The following is a 20,801-nucleotide window of genomic DNA, read 5'->3' on the forward strand; positions in this document are numbered from 1 at the left end:
TGTTACAGGAAGAGCGCTTTGCGTGTCCCTTTTGTCCAGTCTCCTTCCCTTCCATTACTGGCTGCACACATTGACCCCCAAGGATGTCATGGCAACTGAGCAGACGCCTTTCGGGTGCCTTGGTAGTGAGACTCGGCTGGGGTGTGTGAGATTGTTTAGGAAGTGATGGGGCCGGTGCTGCTATTTTGGGTGACAGGGTCAGCCGGGGCCTCGCTAAGCTCTGTGGCAGGACAATGCTGACAGACAAAGCAGCCATTAATCTACTCGATGGCTTGCTCTGCCCGGCTAGACTGGGGGTCGTGGCCATGGTTACCGAGACTATGGGGCTCTTATTTTTCACTGGGCTCTCAACAGTGCGGGGAAGGGGTAGACACAAAACCCACCCCCAAATAATTCTTAAAGCAGATTGTTGAGGAAGCTATGAAATGGGAGCTTGCTTTTTGCCTCTGGGTACCAGATTGTGATAAACTGGGTGGTCTTCTGAGGACGACTGACTGAAGGACCACAGTAGGCAGGGATATAGCCACGGGTTCAGGGTCTTGGGCCCCTTCCTGGACTTTTCTGTTTCTGGATTTTAAAATTTATTCTTAATCATTCTCATAAATAAAATAAAATCTCCCAGCATCTCATCTCACTGGATTGTGAAATGCCAAACTAAATGCCCCATACTTTGACAACCTTGAACACTTTATGCAGGAACACAGAGCCCTGAGTCTTGTGATGCCCTATTGCTCCTGTTTGGGGAGAGAAGTCAAAGACAAAGAGTATATGATCAGCAAATCGACAATATTGGGACATTTTTTAGCCTGCCATATCGAGGAGCGCACAATTCCTTGGGATGACCAACAGACCACCTTTCATCTTGTGCAAGCGCCCTGAAGCTGGACTAGATTTACAGCCAATTCTTTTCTGTCTCCTTATTATGACTTGTGCATTGCTCAAGGAGCTGCAGGGGAGTAAACTGAATGGACAAGGAAGTGGCAGAATGCCCAGGACATAAGCGGCATATGAGTCACTTCCATTGCACCCATATTTTGCTACAGCATAGCATGCCAATTTCAACAGAGTGCTATTGACGAACGCAGAAGCCAAGCTCATGGGGAGGGGGGAGGGGATATAGTGGAAAATATACATCTGGCCTGTGCTTGGCAATGCATCCAATTTGCTCGAATCTCATTGTACTGATGGAGCACCAGTTGGCACTGCTTTCAAATAAACTACTATAGCTGTAGCAAAACCTAAGGTTAATAGTTACAGGTAGGTAGCCGTGTTGGTCTGCCGTAGTCGAAACAAAATGAAAAAAAATCCTTCCAGTAGCAGTAGAGACCAACTAAGTTTGTCATTGGTATGAGCTTTTGGGTGTATCTGAAGAAGTGTGCATGCACACGAAAGCTCCTATCAATGACAAACTTAATTGGTCTCTAAGGTGCTACTGGAAGGAATTTTTTTATTTTGTTTCCAAAACCTAAGGAACATCCTTTGACGTTTTGGGAAGAGTAGGCACGAACCACCAAAGCAGGATGTGTGCTTATGTGTGTGCATTTGTGACACACAGAATTTTGATACTGTTGATGGGGCCATGGCTATCCCAAAAGCAGGGACATCTTTACCATTGGGCGTAGTGGCGTGGCGAGCCAGGGCGCCAAGCAGTGGAGGGCACCAGGCAGAGAGTCTGGGGAGGGGAAAGCGGGGAAGTAAGCAAGGCGGAGTGGGGGCTTGGTGCCTGCGTGCCTCCAGCGCCCATCGAAGGCAGGAAGGCTCCGGCTGCTTTACGGTAGTCCGGAGCCCTCTCCGCTGGCTTTGCGACACACCACCTCCTCGGCTGCGTGGTGTGTGCTTGCATACCAAGCTCTGCGCATAATAAACATGACTCTAGCACCGCTCCCCCCGTCCACTCTACCTCGAAAGATCCCCGCGGTTGAGGCTACACGCTGCAACGGCTGCCCCCAGCGCCCCTCCCTCCTTCCCCTGCTTCCCCACCGCCTTGCACGGAGCCTGCCTCCTCCCGCTGCCCCCACCACCTCTGCACTCCTCCACACGAACCGCGTTTCCTTCCCATGCCCGACCCCCTCCCAGTCATGCTCTTTCCTCCCCCCCCTTCCTCCCCAAGCAAGGACGGCGAGACTGCGACTGAGTGAGCACACTTCTCTGCTGCAGCAACGCGGACAGCCCAGCTCACTTCACCTGTCCCTGCCTGGACAAGACCCCCGCCTGCCTCCTGTGCCACCCTCATCGCACCCGGCTGCCCAGCCCCACACCATGATCCCGCCGTGGGAGCCGATGCCTGGCTGCACACGAGCAGCACAGGGCAGCAGCGTGAGCGTGGAAGCAGCCTTTCCTAAAAAAGGTTAACAACTTCAGGGTCCCCCCCTTTAAAAAGGTCAACAACTCTGGGAAACAGGGAGGGGGGTGCTGGAGGGATCTTTGCACCACAGCGCCGGATATGCTTAAGACAGCCCTGCCCAAAAGAACATTGTTTTGCAGTTGCTTTTTACGCTGAGTGAGGAAATACCTTTGCTCTTGCTCTACACAGCAAGCCAGCACAAGAGAGAGCATCTGTGGAAAAATAAAGGTCAGAAGGTCAATTCAGTGCCTGCCTATAAGGTTGATTCAGTTGGCAGGCAATAGAGACTGGACCTTTTATGTGGTGGCCCCCAGAGAATGGAACACCTGCTCCACAGAAGGGTAGATGGACCTCAACTCTTGATTTATTTTTATTTAGTTATTACATTTATGTACTACCTTTATCTTCCGAGGATTTCAGGGTGATGTACATGGTTCTCCTCTTCCTCATTTCATCCTCACAGCCCTGTGAGGTAGGACCTGCTATGAGATGGTGACTGGCCCAAGGCTCCCCAGTGATCTTCATGACCCAGTGGGGATCTGAATCCTGGTCTCGGAGGTTCCAGTCTGACACTCTGACCACAATGGCATGACCTCTCTTTTTAAATTGCTTTCATTTATATCAATAAAACAACAAAAAAGAAAACCAGCATGTATGGAAGTATCCGTCCTAACTAACAGGTAGCCTCTCTCTTTAAATACTTCTACTGTTGCTGTTTAAATCGATCCATTTTGTTTTGAATTATATTGTATTTTTATATGACGGCTATACCTAAAAAAGAAATCAATGGTGCATAAACACCGGACATAGAAGGCACGTGACTCCCCCAAAGAATTATGGGAAGCAGATTTTGTTAAGGATGCTGCGAATTGTAGCTTGGTGAGGGGTAAACTACAGTTCCCAGGATTCTTCAGAGGAAGCAATGTGCTTTAAATATATGGTTATGTACAGAGGCAGCTGGAGAAAGAGGCAGCTGGAGAAGGATTGTGTGGTCACAGTTGCGGGCATAGAAGTCAGAGATGGGATGGTAGCAAGAGCCACAGAAGGGGAAATTAGGACCCGGAGAAGAGTTTCTCTGAACACTGACCTCAAATAGCCAAGGTTGTGACCAATATCAAAAGGTTGTTCAATAAATATATATAATTTCCGGGGTGGGGGCAGGTTATCACACAGAGAAAGGGGAAATAAGGCAGCCTAGATTCAAGCCCTGAGTTCATCCCGGGACAGGAGATTTGGGTATCCAAATCACTTGTTTGTGATTTGGGGGGGGGGTGAGCAAAGAATAAATGAGAGGGGGAAGGATAGACTGAAAACAGGAAAGGCCACAGGAGGGATGCGAAAACTGGTGTATCTGATGTAGATGGCATTCTACCAGCCCAGCAGGTAAGTAACACAATTAATGAAGCAATGGTAGCATCTTTGAGACATACCAACTTCTTGCAGAGGGCCTGACTGAGACCAAGGCTTCTCTTGACGGACAGCTCAGAAAGACTTAATGCAAAAAGAAGGTGCCCCCTTCTGCCCCCACTAATAAAAATAGCCTGGACTGTGTGACTCATAACTACAATTTCATCCCAGATGTTTGAGCCCCCACAATTGAGGAGCACCGCCCTCCCTCTCCGCCCCCGCCGGATTATGCCATTTCATCCCTTTAAGAGGATTGCTGCAGAGCCGGTGTCAGGAAGCCTCGCAACATACATGATTTCACGGCCGCCTCATTAGGCCCTGGCCCCAGCTGAGTGGGAGGGCAGAAGCCTCCCAAGGGGACTTGTCACTCATCGACCAATGCATCTTGAAACTGGGGGTGGGAGGGGGAGAGACAGTATAGCCCAGAGCACGTATTTTGCAAGAGAAGGTTTCCAGGTTTGTTCTGCAAGAGCTCCAGCTACAAAGGAACAGCTTGTCACAAGTGATATAACATTTATAAATCTACCCTCAATGCAAAATTTCAGGGTGGCTACAAGTCAGGAGCAGAGGAAAACAATAAATAATCTTAAAGCAGAAGATTCCAGCATACCTGAAGGAGCATCTCCATCCCCATCATTCTGCTCAGACAGAGGTCCAGCTCCGAGGGCCTTCTGGCAGTTCCCTCACTGTGAGAATTGAGGTTACAGGGAACCAGTAGTGGTGCCCGCCCTGTGGAACGCCCTCCCATCAGATGTCAGGGAAATAAACAACTATTTGACTTTTAGAATACAGTGGTACCTCTACTTACGAATAACTCTACTTACGAATGTTTCTACTTACGAATGGAGCTCCGTCCACCATCTTGGATGCGGTTTAGATAGGATTTTTTCTACTTAGGAATTTTTAGATAGGGTTGCTTCTACTTACGATTTTTTTCTCCCAATGCATTCCTATGGGATTCGACTTACAATTTTTTTCGACTTACAAATGTGTGTTCGGAACGCATTAAATTCGTAGAGGTACCACTGTATATCTGTTTACGGAAGTTTTAAATGTTTGATGTTCTATCATCAGGCATCCCCAAACTTCGGCCCTCCAGATGTTTTGGCCTACAACTCCCATGATCCCTAGGTAACAGGACCAGTGGTTGGGGAAGATGGGAGTTGTAGTCCAAAACATCTGCAGGGCCAAAGTTTGGGGATGCCTGTTCTATCATGTTTTTACTATCCTGTTGGGTGTCACCCGGAGTGGCTGGGGAAACCCAATCAGATGGGCAGGGTATAAATAAATACATAAATAATTATTATTATTATTATTATTATTATTATTATTATTATTATTATTATTATTAAAGTGTGCCATTAAGTTACCAGAAAGCTAAGCACAGTGGGCATGCCCATTTCTGGGAATCACAAGCAGGAAAGAGAGCTGCTGTGCTCAGGTCCCGCTTTGCAGGTTTCCCATAGGCATATGGTTGACCTCAGTGAGAGTAGGATGCTTGGCTAGGTGATCCAGTAGGTTCTTCTTATACCATTTAAGATACCTAGAAGGTGGGTTCAACAGACACTCATACAGGTGACCTTTTGATTGGCAAGCCCAAGAGGCTCAGTGGTTTAGACCACAGCGCCACCCACGGTTGAAATCCCCACGACGGGGTGAGCTTCCATTGCTCTGCCCCAGCTCCTGCCAACCTAGCAGTTCGAAAGCATGCCAGTGCAAGCAGATAAATAGTAGGTACAGCTGTGGCGAGGAGGTTAACGGTGTTTCCATGCGCTCTGGCTTCCGTCATGGTGACCCGTTGCGCCAGAAGCGGTTTAGTCATGCTGACCACATGACCCGGAAAGCTGTCTGCAGACAAACACTGGCTCCCTCAGCCTGAAAGTGATATGAGCACTGCAACTTAACCGTTCAGGGGTCATTTACCTTTTACAGTGGTGCCTCGCTTAACGAATGCCCTGCTTAACGAAATTTCCGCTTAACGAAAGGATTTTTCGAGCTGAGCTTGCCTCGCTAGACGAATTTGTTTTATGAAAAATTCGTCTAGCGAATCGCGGTTTCCCATAGGAATGCATTGAAATTCAATTAATGCGTTCCTATGGGCAAAAAAAAACTCAAAAAAAATTCAATGCATTCCTATGGGATTCGCTAGATGAATTTTTCGTTATAAGAAAAGACCCATGGAACGAATTAAATTCGTCTAGCGAGGCACCACTGTATACAGATGAATGCTGGGTGCAATAGGCTTGCCGAATCAGCAGAAGTATAACATGGTTGTTAATGTAGGACAAGGACCAGGGAGATTCAGGGTCAAAGCTCCACTCAACCACACAACTCACTGCGTGACCATGGACTAGTCACTACTTTTCTGGGTTGCGTGAGGACAAAATGAGATGGGGACCACGTAAATCACCTTGAATTTTTGGAAGAATGGTGGAATAAATAAACAAACGGAAATGCAAAAATAAATAAAATGCAGAGACACCTAAAAATAAAGTATGCTTTTCAGGTTCGTAAATTATTTTTACTCCTATGCAATGATGGACTGTTAATTAAGTTTGCAATCCTAACATTCTGGGAGTGAGCCCCAATGTACTCAACAGGAGTTACTTCTGAAGAGACATGGTTAAGATTGTACTGTAGTCAAGTCCTTCATTGGTCAACAGCCCGCACAATAAGCCCACGTTTCCAGGTCAGAAGATGTCCACTGTAAATGCAGGCTAAAAACTACAGTGCAAGGAAAATAAGGGGCAGCTGTCAGGATTGGCCCGTGCAGTGTAATGCCTACTTGCCCCTGAGCTGTCTCCACTCTAGGGAACCTAGAGATTACTGCTCCCCCTCAGGGAAATAGTACAAAATCTTTCCAAATAGCATTAAATGTGCTTCAGAAGCAAGGGGGAAAGATTGTGTGGAGATGCACATCCCAAGCCAGCTATATGTTAAGACAAATGATTCCTCAGCTGGTGGCAGAAGGTCCCAGGGGAGACAAGCTAAAGGAATGGGGTAGAGTGGAAATGAATTTGAGGTCCAGACTGCAATCCGATTATGCATCTCTTGTCTCTGCCACTGTGACTGCCTGGCCCAGTTAACTCGATCCTGCATCACAGCTCCTGCCATCCCCATGCACAACCTTTTTTTTTTGTAATCAACTGGTCCACTCTCTGAAGGAAAAAATATTGCATTCTGGCTATCAGCAAGAGGTCTCGTGTATGATCAACATGCCAGAAGGCAGCTTCCCCAGATCTATGTTATGAGGTTGAGGGAAGTCCAGGCAGTCTTTGGGGGCAAAGAATAAGAGGAACATATAAGCAGACAACACTCACAGAGGATTTGCTTTAGGCAACCTGGTACTCTCCAAATGTTCTGGACTGCAACTTCTATCAGCCCATCATGCCATAGCTAATGGTCAGCAGTGATGGAAGCTGTAGTCCAAATACTGTATCTGAAGGGCAGCAGGTTACGGAAGGATGCTTTGAACTATTGCCTAGTGAAGTGATTTTTTTCCAGCCAACCTGGCTGTTAATATTGAAAATATATCCAATTTGCATTTGGATTCCGGAGCACCTTACAATAAGTGAACTTAATTTCATTTGTTACTTTGTGACAAGTACCATTTGCACAGTGGGTTAGGAATCCAAAGCACGGCAGACCCATTCACAAGATGTTATGTTATGTTTACAAAGGTAAAAGGTAAAGGGACCCCTGACCATTAGGTCCAGTCGTGACCGACTCTGGGGTTGCGCGCTCATCTCGCATTATTGGCCGAGGGACAGCTTCCAGGTCATGTGGCCAGCATGACAAAGCCGCTTCTGGCAAACCAGAGCAGCACATGGAAACGCTGTTTACCTTCCCGCTGTAGCGGTTCCTATTTATCTACTTGCATTTTGACGTGCTTTCGAACTGCTAGGTTGGCAGGAGCTGGGACCAAGCAACGGGAGCTCACCCCGTCACAGGGATTCGAACCGCCGACCTTCTGATCAGCAAGCCCTAGGCTCTGTGGTTTAACCACAGAGCCACCTGGGTCCCTTATGTTATGTTTAGGGTATGTAAAAATGGGGAGAATCAACGGTTCGATTTGCCTGTCCTTACATAAAGTAACCCCACTGTTTGTTATACGGTGGCTTCATTCTGTAGCAGAAAAATGTGAAGAGCCTGTTCAGAGAAGCACTTGAGCACAGAGGGATGAAGCAATTACAGTGGGACGCTTCCTCTAATTGATAGAAACCAAGACTAGACTCCAGAAAGCCAAAGATAATTAATGACGCGCACACTGCACCCCAATGCATTACAGTATTAACATGAGATACTCCGCTGAGACCAAAGCCCTTCTTTGACCTTGAAAAGGACAGGGAGCAAACCGCACATGAAACAAACAAACACAATTCACTGGAGTAATTTAAATCACTTCATTTTATTATTATTATTATTATTATTCAGATCACCCTGATACAAGTCACAAGCTTTTCCCCACTCCCAAATCTTCATGCACGGCAGAAGGCTGGCAAAAAGGAGGATCTGAACAGGAGATGCAGTGAACAGCAGCAACCGAAACAGCAATGACCCTCCAGCATGATTAGCAATTCTAATAAGAATCAACTCTAAAGAATTCCCTGTGAAGCCATGGCTGGCCTGCTGCAAACATCCCAAAGGGAACATGCCTTAATTGTTCCTGAATGGGAAAGATAGAATTAAGGAAACAAATTAAAGTATGGTCCTTTCAAAGTATTCCCCAAAGCTGTCAGGGCAAAAGAGGTCCCATATTGATTTGTAATGGAGAGTTACCATGGGGAGCGCTTCTGAAAAGATTTCCACTACAGTACATCTCGAACCAATATGGTGCCCTCGAGGAGCTGCTAGACTACAACTCCCATCAGCTCTGACGACTGGCCATGCTGGCAGGGGCTGATGGGAGTTGCAGTCCAACAGCATCTGGAAAACACCACTTTGACTACCTGGAGTGGGGGCATAAGACAGAAATGCTGAATTAAAATGGAATGGATACTTTAGCTTTAGCTAATTCTCCATTCTCCAGAATGGAGAAGCATATGGAAATTAAACCTTCTGGAAGCTGCTCCCTATCTTTTTTTAAAAAAAAACCACACAAACCTGTCACTTTCTAAAATGCCACTGAATACAACGTAGTTGGGAGATCAGCAGAGAACTGCCTTAGAATCTCTTGGTTCCATAATCACCCCCACATCCTGCATAAAAGCAGGGGAGACAGGACTTGGACCTTGCAATGCCATTTCTTTTACATCCTAAGCAAACAGATTAACCTTTATAATACTCATTCTCTACCTCAGGTACCTGCACAGGATGCATTTTTGAAGTTCCTTGAGAATCCTATCAAAGCTGCCTTGAGCAAGACAAATAAAAGGAATGTAAAAATGGCTATTTTTTTTAAACCATACACCTGTAGCTAGTACGTCATAACAGTGTCACACAATTACAAAGCACAAATCTGGGACACTCCTGAGTGCTCAGTTGTGTCTGAGGTTTCTTTTCAGGTTCTGTTTTAAAGGGGAGGGGAGGAATTAATCCAATTATTATGTAAAAGCAACATAAGGCTTTTTTTATTAAAAAAAACAAAAAACCAGAGAAGATAATGCAGAAGTCAAGTCCCTCACATATGAACCAAACCACACAAACATGTACAGACACAGCATTGTATTTAAAGCAATGTGCACCACAGCTGAAAGCTAGCATTGCTTGCAGGGCATTTGTCTATTACCTGCTTTAATGGTGTTTGTCTCTGAAGCCATGTCTCAAGAAACAGGGCAAGCTTTTACTTTAAAAGCAGGGGGGGGGGGAAATTTCCACATAGACTTAACAACCTAAAAGCCAGGCAACTTGGTCCTTGCACAAAGGTTAGAGTAGTTTGAGGGCACAATCTCCCATTCAGGAATGACTCCAATGAAATGGAAGGTGAGTTGCACAAGAACACTGGGGAGTGATCGTACAAAACCATTCATTTCGACAGGGCTTGCCCTGAAGCAGTTCCTAGTAGATTGGCATCTCAAAGGGAGCGGAGAAGCCTCCAACTCGCAATCCATTTTCTCCAAAGCAATGCTCTGGAAAAACTGTGGACTGCAGGCCCAAATCACACAGACAAGTTACATAGGCTAGTAAGTAAACACAGTAGGTGTTTCCTAAGATACCTCCTTATGCTATCTTAGAAAGTTGCAACACACGGAATGAAAAAATCAGTTTGCATTGAAGAGACGGGAAGGTTAGGAATCTATTTCTGCTAAGCACTATCTTCTAAATACTGCACACTGGTGTTCAGAGGGCTGTGTGTTTGAAGAGGATGCGCTAAAGGGCAATTTTTCCATTAAAAAAAGTGAAGGAAAGTGTTATGCAGTGTCAAGACTGATTCCCTACCTTCACTTGAAAAGTACCCATTAAGGAAAATTAAAAGGAGGGAAAGGAAGAGGTCTGCTTCATTGGGCAGGGACAGATACTGCTCCAGCAACAGGGGCACAGAGAAACGAGCACTTCACTCTTAAAAGCCACACAATTCCACCTTGAAGAATTGGATTTGATAAGAGGAGTTGTTGTTCTTTCAGGTATTGCTTGCATTCTTCCTCCGGCAAAGGCCAGTTATTCAATGAGTTCTACATAGTTGGCAGGGAACATCCCAAAGTGACCATCGGGACCATAACCACGCCACCAGCCCTCATCGATCATCTCAATGCTCGTGATAATGTTCTCAGGGTCAAAAGAGATCTCCGTGTCATCAGCTGAAAGGTGGGAACAGACAGGATTTCAGGGGAAAAACAAATACTTGTTTAAGGAGAGCATATAGCCCAGCAAGAGTGCATACTCAGGACCACGTTGACACAGTTTAGTTATGCCTTAACTCAGGGGTAGGCAACCTAAGGCCCGGGAGCCGGATGCGACCCAATCGCCTTCTCAAACCAGCCCACGGACGGTCCAGGAATCAGCATGTTTTTACATGAGTAGAATGTGTGCTTTTATTTAAAATGCATCTCTAGGTTCCCCCCCCCCAAAGAATATAGTCCGGCCCACCACATGGTCTGGACCGGCCCATGGCTGAAAAAGGTTGCTGACCTTAACTGCTAAGAGATCCTGGCTATGTCACCTTGCTTGGCAACATTAATGCATATCTGTCTTTGCAGGGATTCTAGTGGTGGTGGTGGGGAATGACATAGAATGGAACTTAACCCACCCAAACAGGAAAAAGCCTTATACCATGACAGACGACTTGTCCATCTAAGCCCAGTAGTGACTGAGTCAATGGCCAGAAATTCTTCATGTGAAGACCTTTCATATCACCTGCAACCTGATCCATTTTTAACTGGAGATGCCAGAGATTGAACCTGGGAACTTCTGCCTGCAGAGCTCTACCACAGAGGTACGTTCCTTTGACTTATCTACATCCTGAAGTAGGAATGTCCATCATCCTTTAGAAAGGTGGCTGATGTCTTGGTACCAGGTTCTGCTAGAACTTTCGATACCAAAGCAAGTGCGGGCTGAGGCTTCATTTGTGAAGTAGCCCTGCAGTTGTTAGAAAAGTTATGATGCTGAAGCTAAGCTGCTGTAATACTGGGACTGTATGGGACTGCGGTTGACAACCATCAAAGATTTCTAGATGTCCTACTGCACAGCAGTCATGACTCCCAGGGGATAGCCTGAAACATTACTTTAGTGCACTGGTGTCTGTGCTACCTTTCAGGGCTGGTTTCAAAACCCTCTTTTGAAAAAGGTTTCATTCAACATATGCAAGAGGTTGCATTTCCCCCCCCCCCCCACGCTGCCAAGCGCTTTGAGATCAGCTGCAAATACCAGCCATGAATCAAGTAGAGACAGCAAGTGTTCACAGAGAAGTGCTCTTTGACCCTTTCCTACATCACATGCTTTGTGCTGTGAATAAAACCTATTTCCCCCAGTTACCATCTCTGTGGCTGTCACTGTGCAGCACAGGAAGGGATCTTCCTGTTGTAGAATAAATGAACATATCAGAATTCCTAAGAATCTCCCCAACATTTTTCTTTTAAAAAAAAGGAGATTAGACAACAGATGCTAACAACTATAGGAAAGAGTGTGTTTCAAGCAGGGCTTCTGATAGCCAGAATAAAGGATACTTATGCTTCACCATTTTTGGTTCCTTCTTCCCTGGCCATCACACCAGCCACCTGTCAATCCTTTAACTGGGACAGTACCTAATCTACTCTATATGGGGCACAATGTAAGAAAAATGCATCTTGTAATTTCTATCTAACCTGAGTGGGAACAGACTATGCCCAGAGGCAAGCATTTCGGTGAATGGAAGATAACAAACGACACAAAACATACCAGCTTGATAATCATAGAGAGCTCGAGCGCATAAGCCTTTTCCCTCCAAGTTAAGATTTTGTTGGTAATTATCAACATAGTCATATTTAGTATCTTCGGGCTGTTCCTGCAAATGAAGAGTTAACAGAATTAAGTAGGATATGTCAAATGGTACTGACAGCTACCAAGGGTCATTAGTTTTTTTAAAAAATCTTCCAGCTAAATTCTAACAAACAAAATCCATGCGTCAAATATACGCCAGTTTATACATGTTAAAGGTGTTTGCTTTTGGGGGGGGGGGGGATTCAGAGCAAGAAGATGGAAAGGTGAAATAAGCAGATAGAACAACAGTGGCTGCATTCATGTGCCACAGTAAACCATGGGTTTCGGCTTATCATGGTTTCTTAGGCATGGGCAGTGCACTAGCCTGAACTCCAGACAGCTCCTGCTTAATCTCTCCCTTTCTGCGAGTGGAGAAATGAACCAGGAAGTCACACTTATCAACTTCTGAACCCAAGGTGGTGCCATGTCTCTCCCTAATAACCCAGGGTGGTTTAAGGGTGGCCAGAGATCCTGGCTTGTTAGGGAGAAACAAACCACAATCCTGGGTTCAGATGTAATGTGAATACAAGCTTTATTCATTTATATGGGTCTGGAGCAAACATTCTCCCTCTGCTACTGCAGGGCTTCTTGTGCTAACAGACAGGTAATCTAGAGCAACAGCACACTAGAAGAAACTTGTCATGCAACTGATTGAGCAAACTATTGCACAAATACAAAATCCACAATCTGCTTCTACGTTCCCTTGCACAACAATGTTATGCTGGAGCAAAACAGATTGGTGGCTATTTTTCCCTATTACTGAGTTTATTAGGGCTTGCTCAAACTATGAGGTCAACCATCATTATCTCGGAGGAGGGTGACTAAAGGCTATGGCATACTAAGTGTATCACATTTAAATTTATTGATGTTTTAAAGGAAAACAAATTTTAAAAGCCCAAGCAGCAATGACAACCTTCCATCAAGATACAGGTAACATATGGTCTACTCAAAACAGAAACAGAAAAATTGAGCATAGGATACAAAATGCAAGTGGTGTAAAGGTATCCCAATAACGCATCCCAGGACTGATGAATGTGTGAAGGGTGGGTCTTTAGAGACACCATCACTGACATACTGAATAAAAGAATTCAGTCTGTTCTTCCGAGCATATGAGCTGAAGCACTATCTCAAGGGTAACCTTCTGGCTGCCATAGACTTCTGCTCTCATCATCCCTGACCACTGACAATGCTGGCTGTTCCAGTAAGTTACCCATGCCGTCTTCCACAATCTTCCCTTCCCCCTTTCGGTTTTCTGTTATACACATGCACAGGAACATGAACTGAGCACAGGGACATGAACTAGGGATTCTCCCCTAGTTTTCCACCACCCCAAACATTTTTCTCATTATGCAAACCTCTGGGTTCCCTCACACCTACCGATCCCTTCCCCTTGCGCATAAGCTCTGGCTACATAAGCAACAGCACTCGCAAGCGGAATGTAAGAAGCAGATCGGCATAAATAAGGCAGGAAATGATCTCGTGTGCAGGAAGACTGACCTCAGGGGGTTCATCATAGATCACCCGTTCACTAGGGGGTTCTTCGTACACAGCTTCGTGTTTCTCTTCTGGTTCGTAGGTCGGAGCTCCTGATTTGTAGTTGTTCTGCCTGACAGAATCACCTGGAAGAACAACACACCCTTCTGTTTCAGCCATTAGGTTTGCTATCAATTTCATCTTTTCCGAACAGGTCTTCATTCAGAGAAGCCACAAATACTGCACACAATCTCAAAGGAGAAAGTCTGCTACTCAAATGGAGTGATTAGGATCCATTAATGAATGGCTTGATGGTGGCACCCTAACGTTATTAGATATTAGATATGGATGTAAAAGTCGTCCCATGCTTAGAGCAGCAGTCCAGACATGGTCTTTTTAAAACCTTAAAAGGATTTTTGCAGGATTTCTTTGCAGTTCTGATCACCCTATAGGTATATGGATTCACCTTTGCCACACCTCACTTCTTCCTATCAACTAAAGTCATGCTGTGACTTTTGCCTGTCACCTGTCCTATCTTCGACTAAGTATTTAAATTGCAAGCCTGTCACCAGGGAACTGTCTTTTTCAAAATGTACTGTATAGCAACTCTTCATTTTTTTAGTACTTTATGAAGATAACATTACCTTTTGCAATAATAATAATAATAATAATAATTTATGAGATTATCCTTCAACTTTTTTTTAAAAAAAATATTATTCTGATACCACTATATGGTGAATCTAATTCTTAAGTGTGCAGATCTTTATAGCGAAATGTAAGACGATTGTAGACAATGTTCGGCCTCAATTATGAGTCCAATGATTCAATGGGCACCACCAAGTTTCCATTTTAACATGCAGTGCCTACCTCATACCGGTAGTATTTGAGCATATGAGCTTTCTCAGATGATTTAGTACAATAGCCTAAGTAGTTATATCCCTTTCTGGGCAGGTTAGTAACTTTTTACTTGCTTCCCCATTCTCTCTTCTTTAGCTACCCACTAAAACTCTTACAAATGTCGGGGATTCCCTGAATCAACTTGGGGGGGGGATCAGCTCTTTTTTAAGCTTGCCCGTTACAAAAGCTACTGTCTTTTCTAGAGCAAAATAAAAAGATCTACATACAGTGGTATAGGGACATTTTATACAAGCAGCGAGCACGTGTGTGTGTGTGTGTGTGTGTGTGTGTGTGTGTATACACCCCCAACAATGCTCTACAGACAAAAACAAAACACAGAGAAGTCAGAGGGAAAACTTCTGTCTCTTTAGAAAAGTGTGGGGAAATTTTGGCCTTCCAGCTGGTGTTGAACAACAACTCCCATCAGCCCCAGCAAGCATGATCAATGGCCAGGAATGATGAGAGTTGCAGTTCAGTAATAGCTGCATCCATATACCTGCTTTAGATTAAGGAAAGATGACTCTGAGCAAATAAAAAAGGCTAGAGATGTCGTACCAGAATTTGGATCCACCAGACTTCTTATAACATCAGAATAGCTGGTGACTAAAGGAGGATCTACAGGCCAATGAGAATGCTAAACAATGATGACAAGACAGGAGCCCAGGTCCATACCGAAGCTGGCAAGCTTTTGGGGAGCTGAGATACACAAATGTCTTGATCAGGCATCCCCAAACTGCGGCCCTCCAGATGTTTTGGCCTACAACTCCCATGATCCCTAGCTAAGAGGACCAGTGGTCAGGGATGATGGGAATTGTAGTCCAAAACATCTGGAGGGCCGAAGTTTGGGGTTGCCTGGTCTTGATAATATACCTTCCAAAAGAAAAAAATGAGGATGGGGAAAAGGAACATAGGGCAAGTAGTCATGGGAAAAGATTGTTTTTATTTTATTTTTCTTTAAAAAAAATTAGTCGCTTTACCTTGTCCAAGGCATCCAAAAGCAACTTACAACCAAACAAAAATGTGCATGGCTTACACGAGAGTTTTTCAAACAGCTGTGGGACTACAACTCCAATCATCCCAACCTAGCAGAACCAGTGGTCAGGGATGATGGGAGTTGTAGTCCAACAACAGCTGGGGGCCCAAGTTTGAGAAACACTGGCTTACACCTATACCTGTGGGAGAAGTTTATGAAGCTGCTATACAAGATGAAGGACACTGAACAGCCCTGAGCATATGTTGTCCTCCATAGGTAAAAGTGCTGAGCTGGGCAGAAATATAACTCCTATTGTTCTTGAATTAGCCATATGGGCCTCAGCAAGGAGGATTTGGAAACCCACCCAGTTTTTAAAAATGTAGCTAGGTAGCCCAAGGAATATTTAGCGGAGAAATATTTAATTTTAATGGAATGGAAACAAAAAGAGTTTTAAGTATACACCTACCAACGAAACTAGATTTCAAGTTGTGTTTGTTATGCACTCCTCCTTCACTATGGTTGGGACAAACGGATCATGGGTGACTACCTAAACATCTTCAGCTATTGAAAACCTGCCATAATCAAGGAACTGAACCCATAAGCTCTCTTATATTAGCTTTACCAAGTTCAGGAACAGGAGAGGCTGGAGGTGTATCATGTACAGACGAACGGACAACAGGAGGAGGGTGAACATCTTGCACGGCAGGATGGACAGGGGATACAGGAGCCTCTGCTTGACTGTTCTGCTGGAGAAAGGGGCTCCGCAACTTGCCTAGGAAAGGGGGCACATGAATACAACACACAAAATGGTGAGATACAGACATCTTTTGGCGACCATTCACTAAGCAGCCCTTAAGACAACCCATGTGATTTAGTTCATTACTGCCTTCACGATAATAATTTTAGTATATGCCGTAATACTTTTTTATTGTGGTGTTATCATTTTATAGCTGTTAGTCGTCTCAGTCAGCTATTACAGAGAGACACATAATCCACAGGTTTGTAATGAACAGACAGACAGAAAAATAGAATGGTTTAGAATGCTGCTCTTTTAATTACTATTTGCACTCTGGTCCCATAACTATGGCTTGCCAGTTCAGACACTGTGTCTAAAAAAACCCATCTTTTTTGTTGTTTTGTTTTGTTTTGTTTCATTTTTAAATACTGGTTTAACCATTCAGGGATAAGGAACATACAATGCTCTGGATTTTGTTGGACACCACCTCCTATCAGCCCCAGCCAGCATGCCCGATGGGAGATGGTGGGAGCACCAGCCCAACAACATCTGTGCCAAACCACAGTTAAGTTTCCTTAGCAATGATCTATGCTTTCATACAAAATGATCAGAGTATAATTGCGTGCAGCATGGCATATTGGAAAGCAACTGTCCTGGGAAATAACTGCCTCCACGTTCTTCTGATCCTGTTTAAGGGTGCAATCCTATACTGAGGAACTACAGGATTTAGAGAAAGGATTTGGAGTAAACCCCTGCTATACCAGTTATACCATGCTGGTATAACAGTCTACCAAGGAAAACATTCCACTGGCAAAGAGAACAGCTGAAATGGAACGGTCGTAGGTAAGGCTTGGAAGTTACAGGGGTGAAGTACACATATGTCAACTTGTATACCCCAGGGGTCAGCAACCTTTTTCAGCAATGGGCCGGTCCACCGTCCCTCAGAGCATGTGGTAGACTAGACTATTTTGGGCAGGGGGGAATGAATGAATGCCTATGCCCCACAAATAACTCATAGATGCATTTTAAATAAAAGCACACATTCTACTCATGTAAAAACACCAGGCAGGCCCCACAAATAACCGAGAATCAGGCATCTCCAAACTGTGGCCCTCCAGATGTTTTGGCCTACAACTCCCATGATCCCTAGCTAACAGGACCAGTGGTCAGGGATGATGGACATTGTAGTCCAAAACATCTGGAGGGCTGAACTTTGGGGATGCCTGTTTTAAATAAAAGGACACATTCTACTCATGTAAAAACACGCTGATTCCCGGACTGTCTGCGAGCCACATCTGGCCCACGGGCCACATCCGGCCCACGGGCCTTAGGTTGCCTACCCCTGGTATACCCCTTCAATACAGTGTCACACCTTCCTAAATGTTGTGACTTTGCATCAGCCCAATTCCCTAATGCCTAGAAAATTCTCTCCCATCGACTTCAATGGAAAGATGAGAAAAAGGCAGCTGCCCCAGCAGCAGGGACTGCCCCATGCACATCACCCAGAGGAATATAGAATACTCTGTAACTCATCACCCAATCAAAGGACACCACCACCACTATATAAACTCAATGGACAGAGAGGTCATAGCTCAGATTTGATATAGGGGGTGCCCTCTTTCTGTCCCCATGTTGTGCATACTTTGAGCTCACAAGGGAGAGAACGAAAGGGAGAACACTTGCACAAAACATACTAGTCTCCAGAACACGCCTAGAGGGCCGAGCACATTGAAACCACACCTCATCCTAGAACCTCAACATGTACCTTGCCTTGGGACTCCACAGCCAGCCCCACACCAGCAAATAGGATGGGGGGGGGCAGGATAGAGCATAAGGAAGGAGAGAGGAAGACATACTTTGCAAAGCAGCAGGGGACTGAACTGGTCCTGATAGCCAACAGTGGGAGAGGAGATCAAAAGGGGCTTGTTGACTCATGTAGGGGCTCCTGCTCACTGTGAGGGTGGAGGAGACAAATACCGCACAATGTGCTGAAGGGACTAAGCATGTTTCAGATACAAAGGCCATTCCGCTGGTATATCTGCAATGAATCTCCAGCCCCAGCGTAATACCAGTAGAGGATTGCTCTTTCAGATACCTGGCTGGGAACTGACGACTGCCCCATCTGTGGACATGGACCTCTCCTTTTGTTTGAAGATATCACGAGGATTCACTGATCTTTGTCCTATTATTGATGCTGCTTCCTGTGCAGAGAGAAAGATTTACTGAGTCCCGAGGAAACATAGCAATTGGGGGGGGGGGTGTCTAGAAATAGCATCAATGCTTCCACCTGACTTCAACATGCAAGGGGAAGTGCTGTCGTTGGCTGCCAATATATTACCTTTCATTCATCATCACTAACAAATTCACCGGCAAAATCCAGGGATACAGGAATACTGTACATTAGGAAAGTCTTCATGGTTTCTTTTAGGGCTAGAAGACTCTGCACGTCACAGGAAAAAAATGAGGGAACACTTCTATGGGTTGATTGGCTAAAATTCCCTGGACATTTTTATCAGGTTAAATCAGTTACCCTGATGAAAAGCAAACTTTTATGCATCACAGTTCTAGCTTTGTTTTTACAGTGGTACACACTTATCTTGGCCCTGCAAAGATATTTCACTATTTCAAGGTCAGATAGTAAGGCCGCTCAGAAATGCGAGGTTCCCATGCAAAACACAACCATCTTTAACTACGCTCATTATTGAGGATTGACCTGGAGTTGTTTAATGCAGCAATCTGGATTTTGAATTAGTTCCACTATGAGGAAGATTCAGAAGCAACCTTGTCAAAAAAGAGAAAGACCCTCACAAATTTGCTGAGGTGGAATATTGTTAGCAAGAAGGCATAACCTATGCAGTTCAAGAAGCTCAAAGGGAGTACAGGTGCCCATGAGAAAACCAGCCATCTTGCATTAAAAAGGGATTTATCAAGAAACAGTCCATGCTCCTCCGAAAGGGAAAGAGGGAACAAGGAAGTTATCAGGAGCCCCACATGCAACTGGGCAAGTCTTAAGAGAGTCCAAGTCAGAGTTCCAAAAAGGTGAAGAAAAGATCCAAGAGATGAAGAGAGGATCCAGCTAAGAGATATCATCCAGGACTGCCACCAGAGGAGAAGACCCAGCATATGTCATTCTAACGGAACAGCAGTGCAGGCAGTAAGCCTTACAGGGAGTTCAGCTGACAAGTTTGCAAGAGCCATTTGACTGGAGGATGGCTTTAATAACAGATTCTGGACCTTCATGCTAACAAACAAGCATCCAAAAGCACGTGTGTGCAAAAGGACATGTGTGTATGCATAGCTACTGCATTATAACTTCTTGTGGAATATCCCCAAACCAGAGGTTATGGTTTATAAAATATTATGCTGCCATTCCAGCAGTTATACACAGTCTTGTATTTCACTACTTGCCTGGCCACCAGTGAGTTGCAGGATGAGATGGTACAGAATGCTCCATTCCTCCCTTGGGCACCACATTTCTTACTGGGCGTGAAGAAAGCAAAGCGCTCTCTTCCTCCTGCACACTCAGTGTGGAAACTAACCTTGCAAAAGTTCAAGGTGGGCTTGCAGAGAAGGGACCGAGAGCTCTGTTAGCCAGACCTTCTTGTGGGTAAAAGCAGGCTGGCAAGAATTCTGGAAGCTGGTAACTTTGGTGGATTTATTTACAAGTAATGCATGAGGTGAGAAATAGTTGTGCTCAATAGCTGTGGTCACTCTTAAGAACAGAACCAAGGTTCCATAATCTTGGTGAAGGTCTGGCCAGCAGCTCTCTGCAACACCAGTCAAAAATTTAAATGCAAGTTTTTTTGGAAGGCACGAAGGCCAAGAAGTGTATGGTGGAAATTGCATGTGTGTGTCTTGATTTGAGCACTGAAAGACTATTAGTACCCTGCTTCTTCAGGAGAGCAATTGCAAAACTGAGTAGAGGTAGAGGCCACAGAAGTGAATCAAGAAAAAGTAGTGATTGATTGTATACAAGGCATATACAATCATAAGTGGTCAGGAAAATACACTGGAAGCTACCACCTCCATAGAAATCCCCACACCTGAGTATAGGCAGATTTTGGAACTCAAGATGTGCTGAAGACCAAGAAATAAGAAAGAAAGGAAGATTCTATATGAATGATCAGGCTTTCCAAACCAATGAGGTTTTGCAAAGGTACGTAGGTTCTTTCTGATCCATATATAAAGCATTTTTTAAATTTTTGACAGAAGCATGCATGTAGAAAACAGTGAGTGTACCAGGACAGATGGATTATAGTCCTGTCAAAAAAGCAGCTGCTATTGCTGCTTTGATCCAGTATTGAGAAGCAATGTAAAAAGAACAAATTTGGAGATGCAGCCTGTGTAAGCACGAAGTAGGACTGTCAAGGATCTTTCTCCCATGTACCTGAGCTTTCTCCACAGACTCACTCCTCCTTCGGAAACCCTTCTGCATCTTGCTGAGATCTTCTTCCTGCTCCTTCTGTAATATAAGATGACTCCCTTACACCCATGCTAAGGTCAAGCAGAGGCAGTTCTCAGTCTATAGGTCTGCACTCTGGAAGATGGAACCAACTCAAGAGAAATGAGACTTAGGT

General features: G+C 44.9%; 1 protein-coding gene across 2 annotated transcripts in view; it reads right to left on the minus strand.

Annotated features, from left to right (window-relative positions):
- Nucleotides 1-8,140: 8,140 nt before the first annotated feature.
- The window catches only part of DBNL (drebrin like), a 40,658-nt gene continuing 27,997 nt past the window's right edge, over nucleotides 8,141-20,801 (minus strand). The window contains exons 9-14 of one of the 2 annotated variants that reach the window (XM_035139346.3): nucleotides 20,612-20,686; nucleotides 18,320-18,425; nucleotides 16,111-16,260; nucleotides 13,643-13,764; nucleotides 12,065-12,170; nucleotides 8,141-10,488 (exon numbers count right to left, since the gene is read on the minus strand). In XM_035139346.3, the coding sequence (XP_034995237.1) occupies nucleotides 10,349-10,488; nucleotides 12,065-12,170; nucleotides 13,643-13,764; nucleotides 16,111-16,260; nucleotides 18,320-18,425; nucleotides 20,612-20,686 (699 nt within the window). In that variant the 3' untranslated portion in view covers nucleotides 8,141-10,348. The remainder of the gene's footprint in view (nucleotides 10,489-12,064; nucleotides 12,171-13,642; nucleotides 13,765-16,110; nucleotides 16,261-18,319; nucleotides 18,426-20,611; nucleotides 20,687-20,801) is intronic. The other variant, XM_035139347.3, reaches the window with a different exon arrangement.

The sequence above is a fragment of the Zootoca vivipara genome, chromosome 14 (genome assembly GCF_965207765.1).
Source record: "Zootoca vivipara chromosome 14, rZooViv2.hap1.1, whole genome shotgun sequence".
NCBI classification, from domain to species: Eukaryota; Metazoa; Chordata; class Lepidosauria; order Squamata; family Lacertidae; genus Zootoca; species Zootoca vivipara.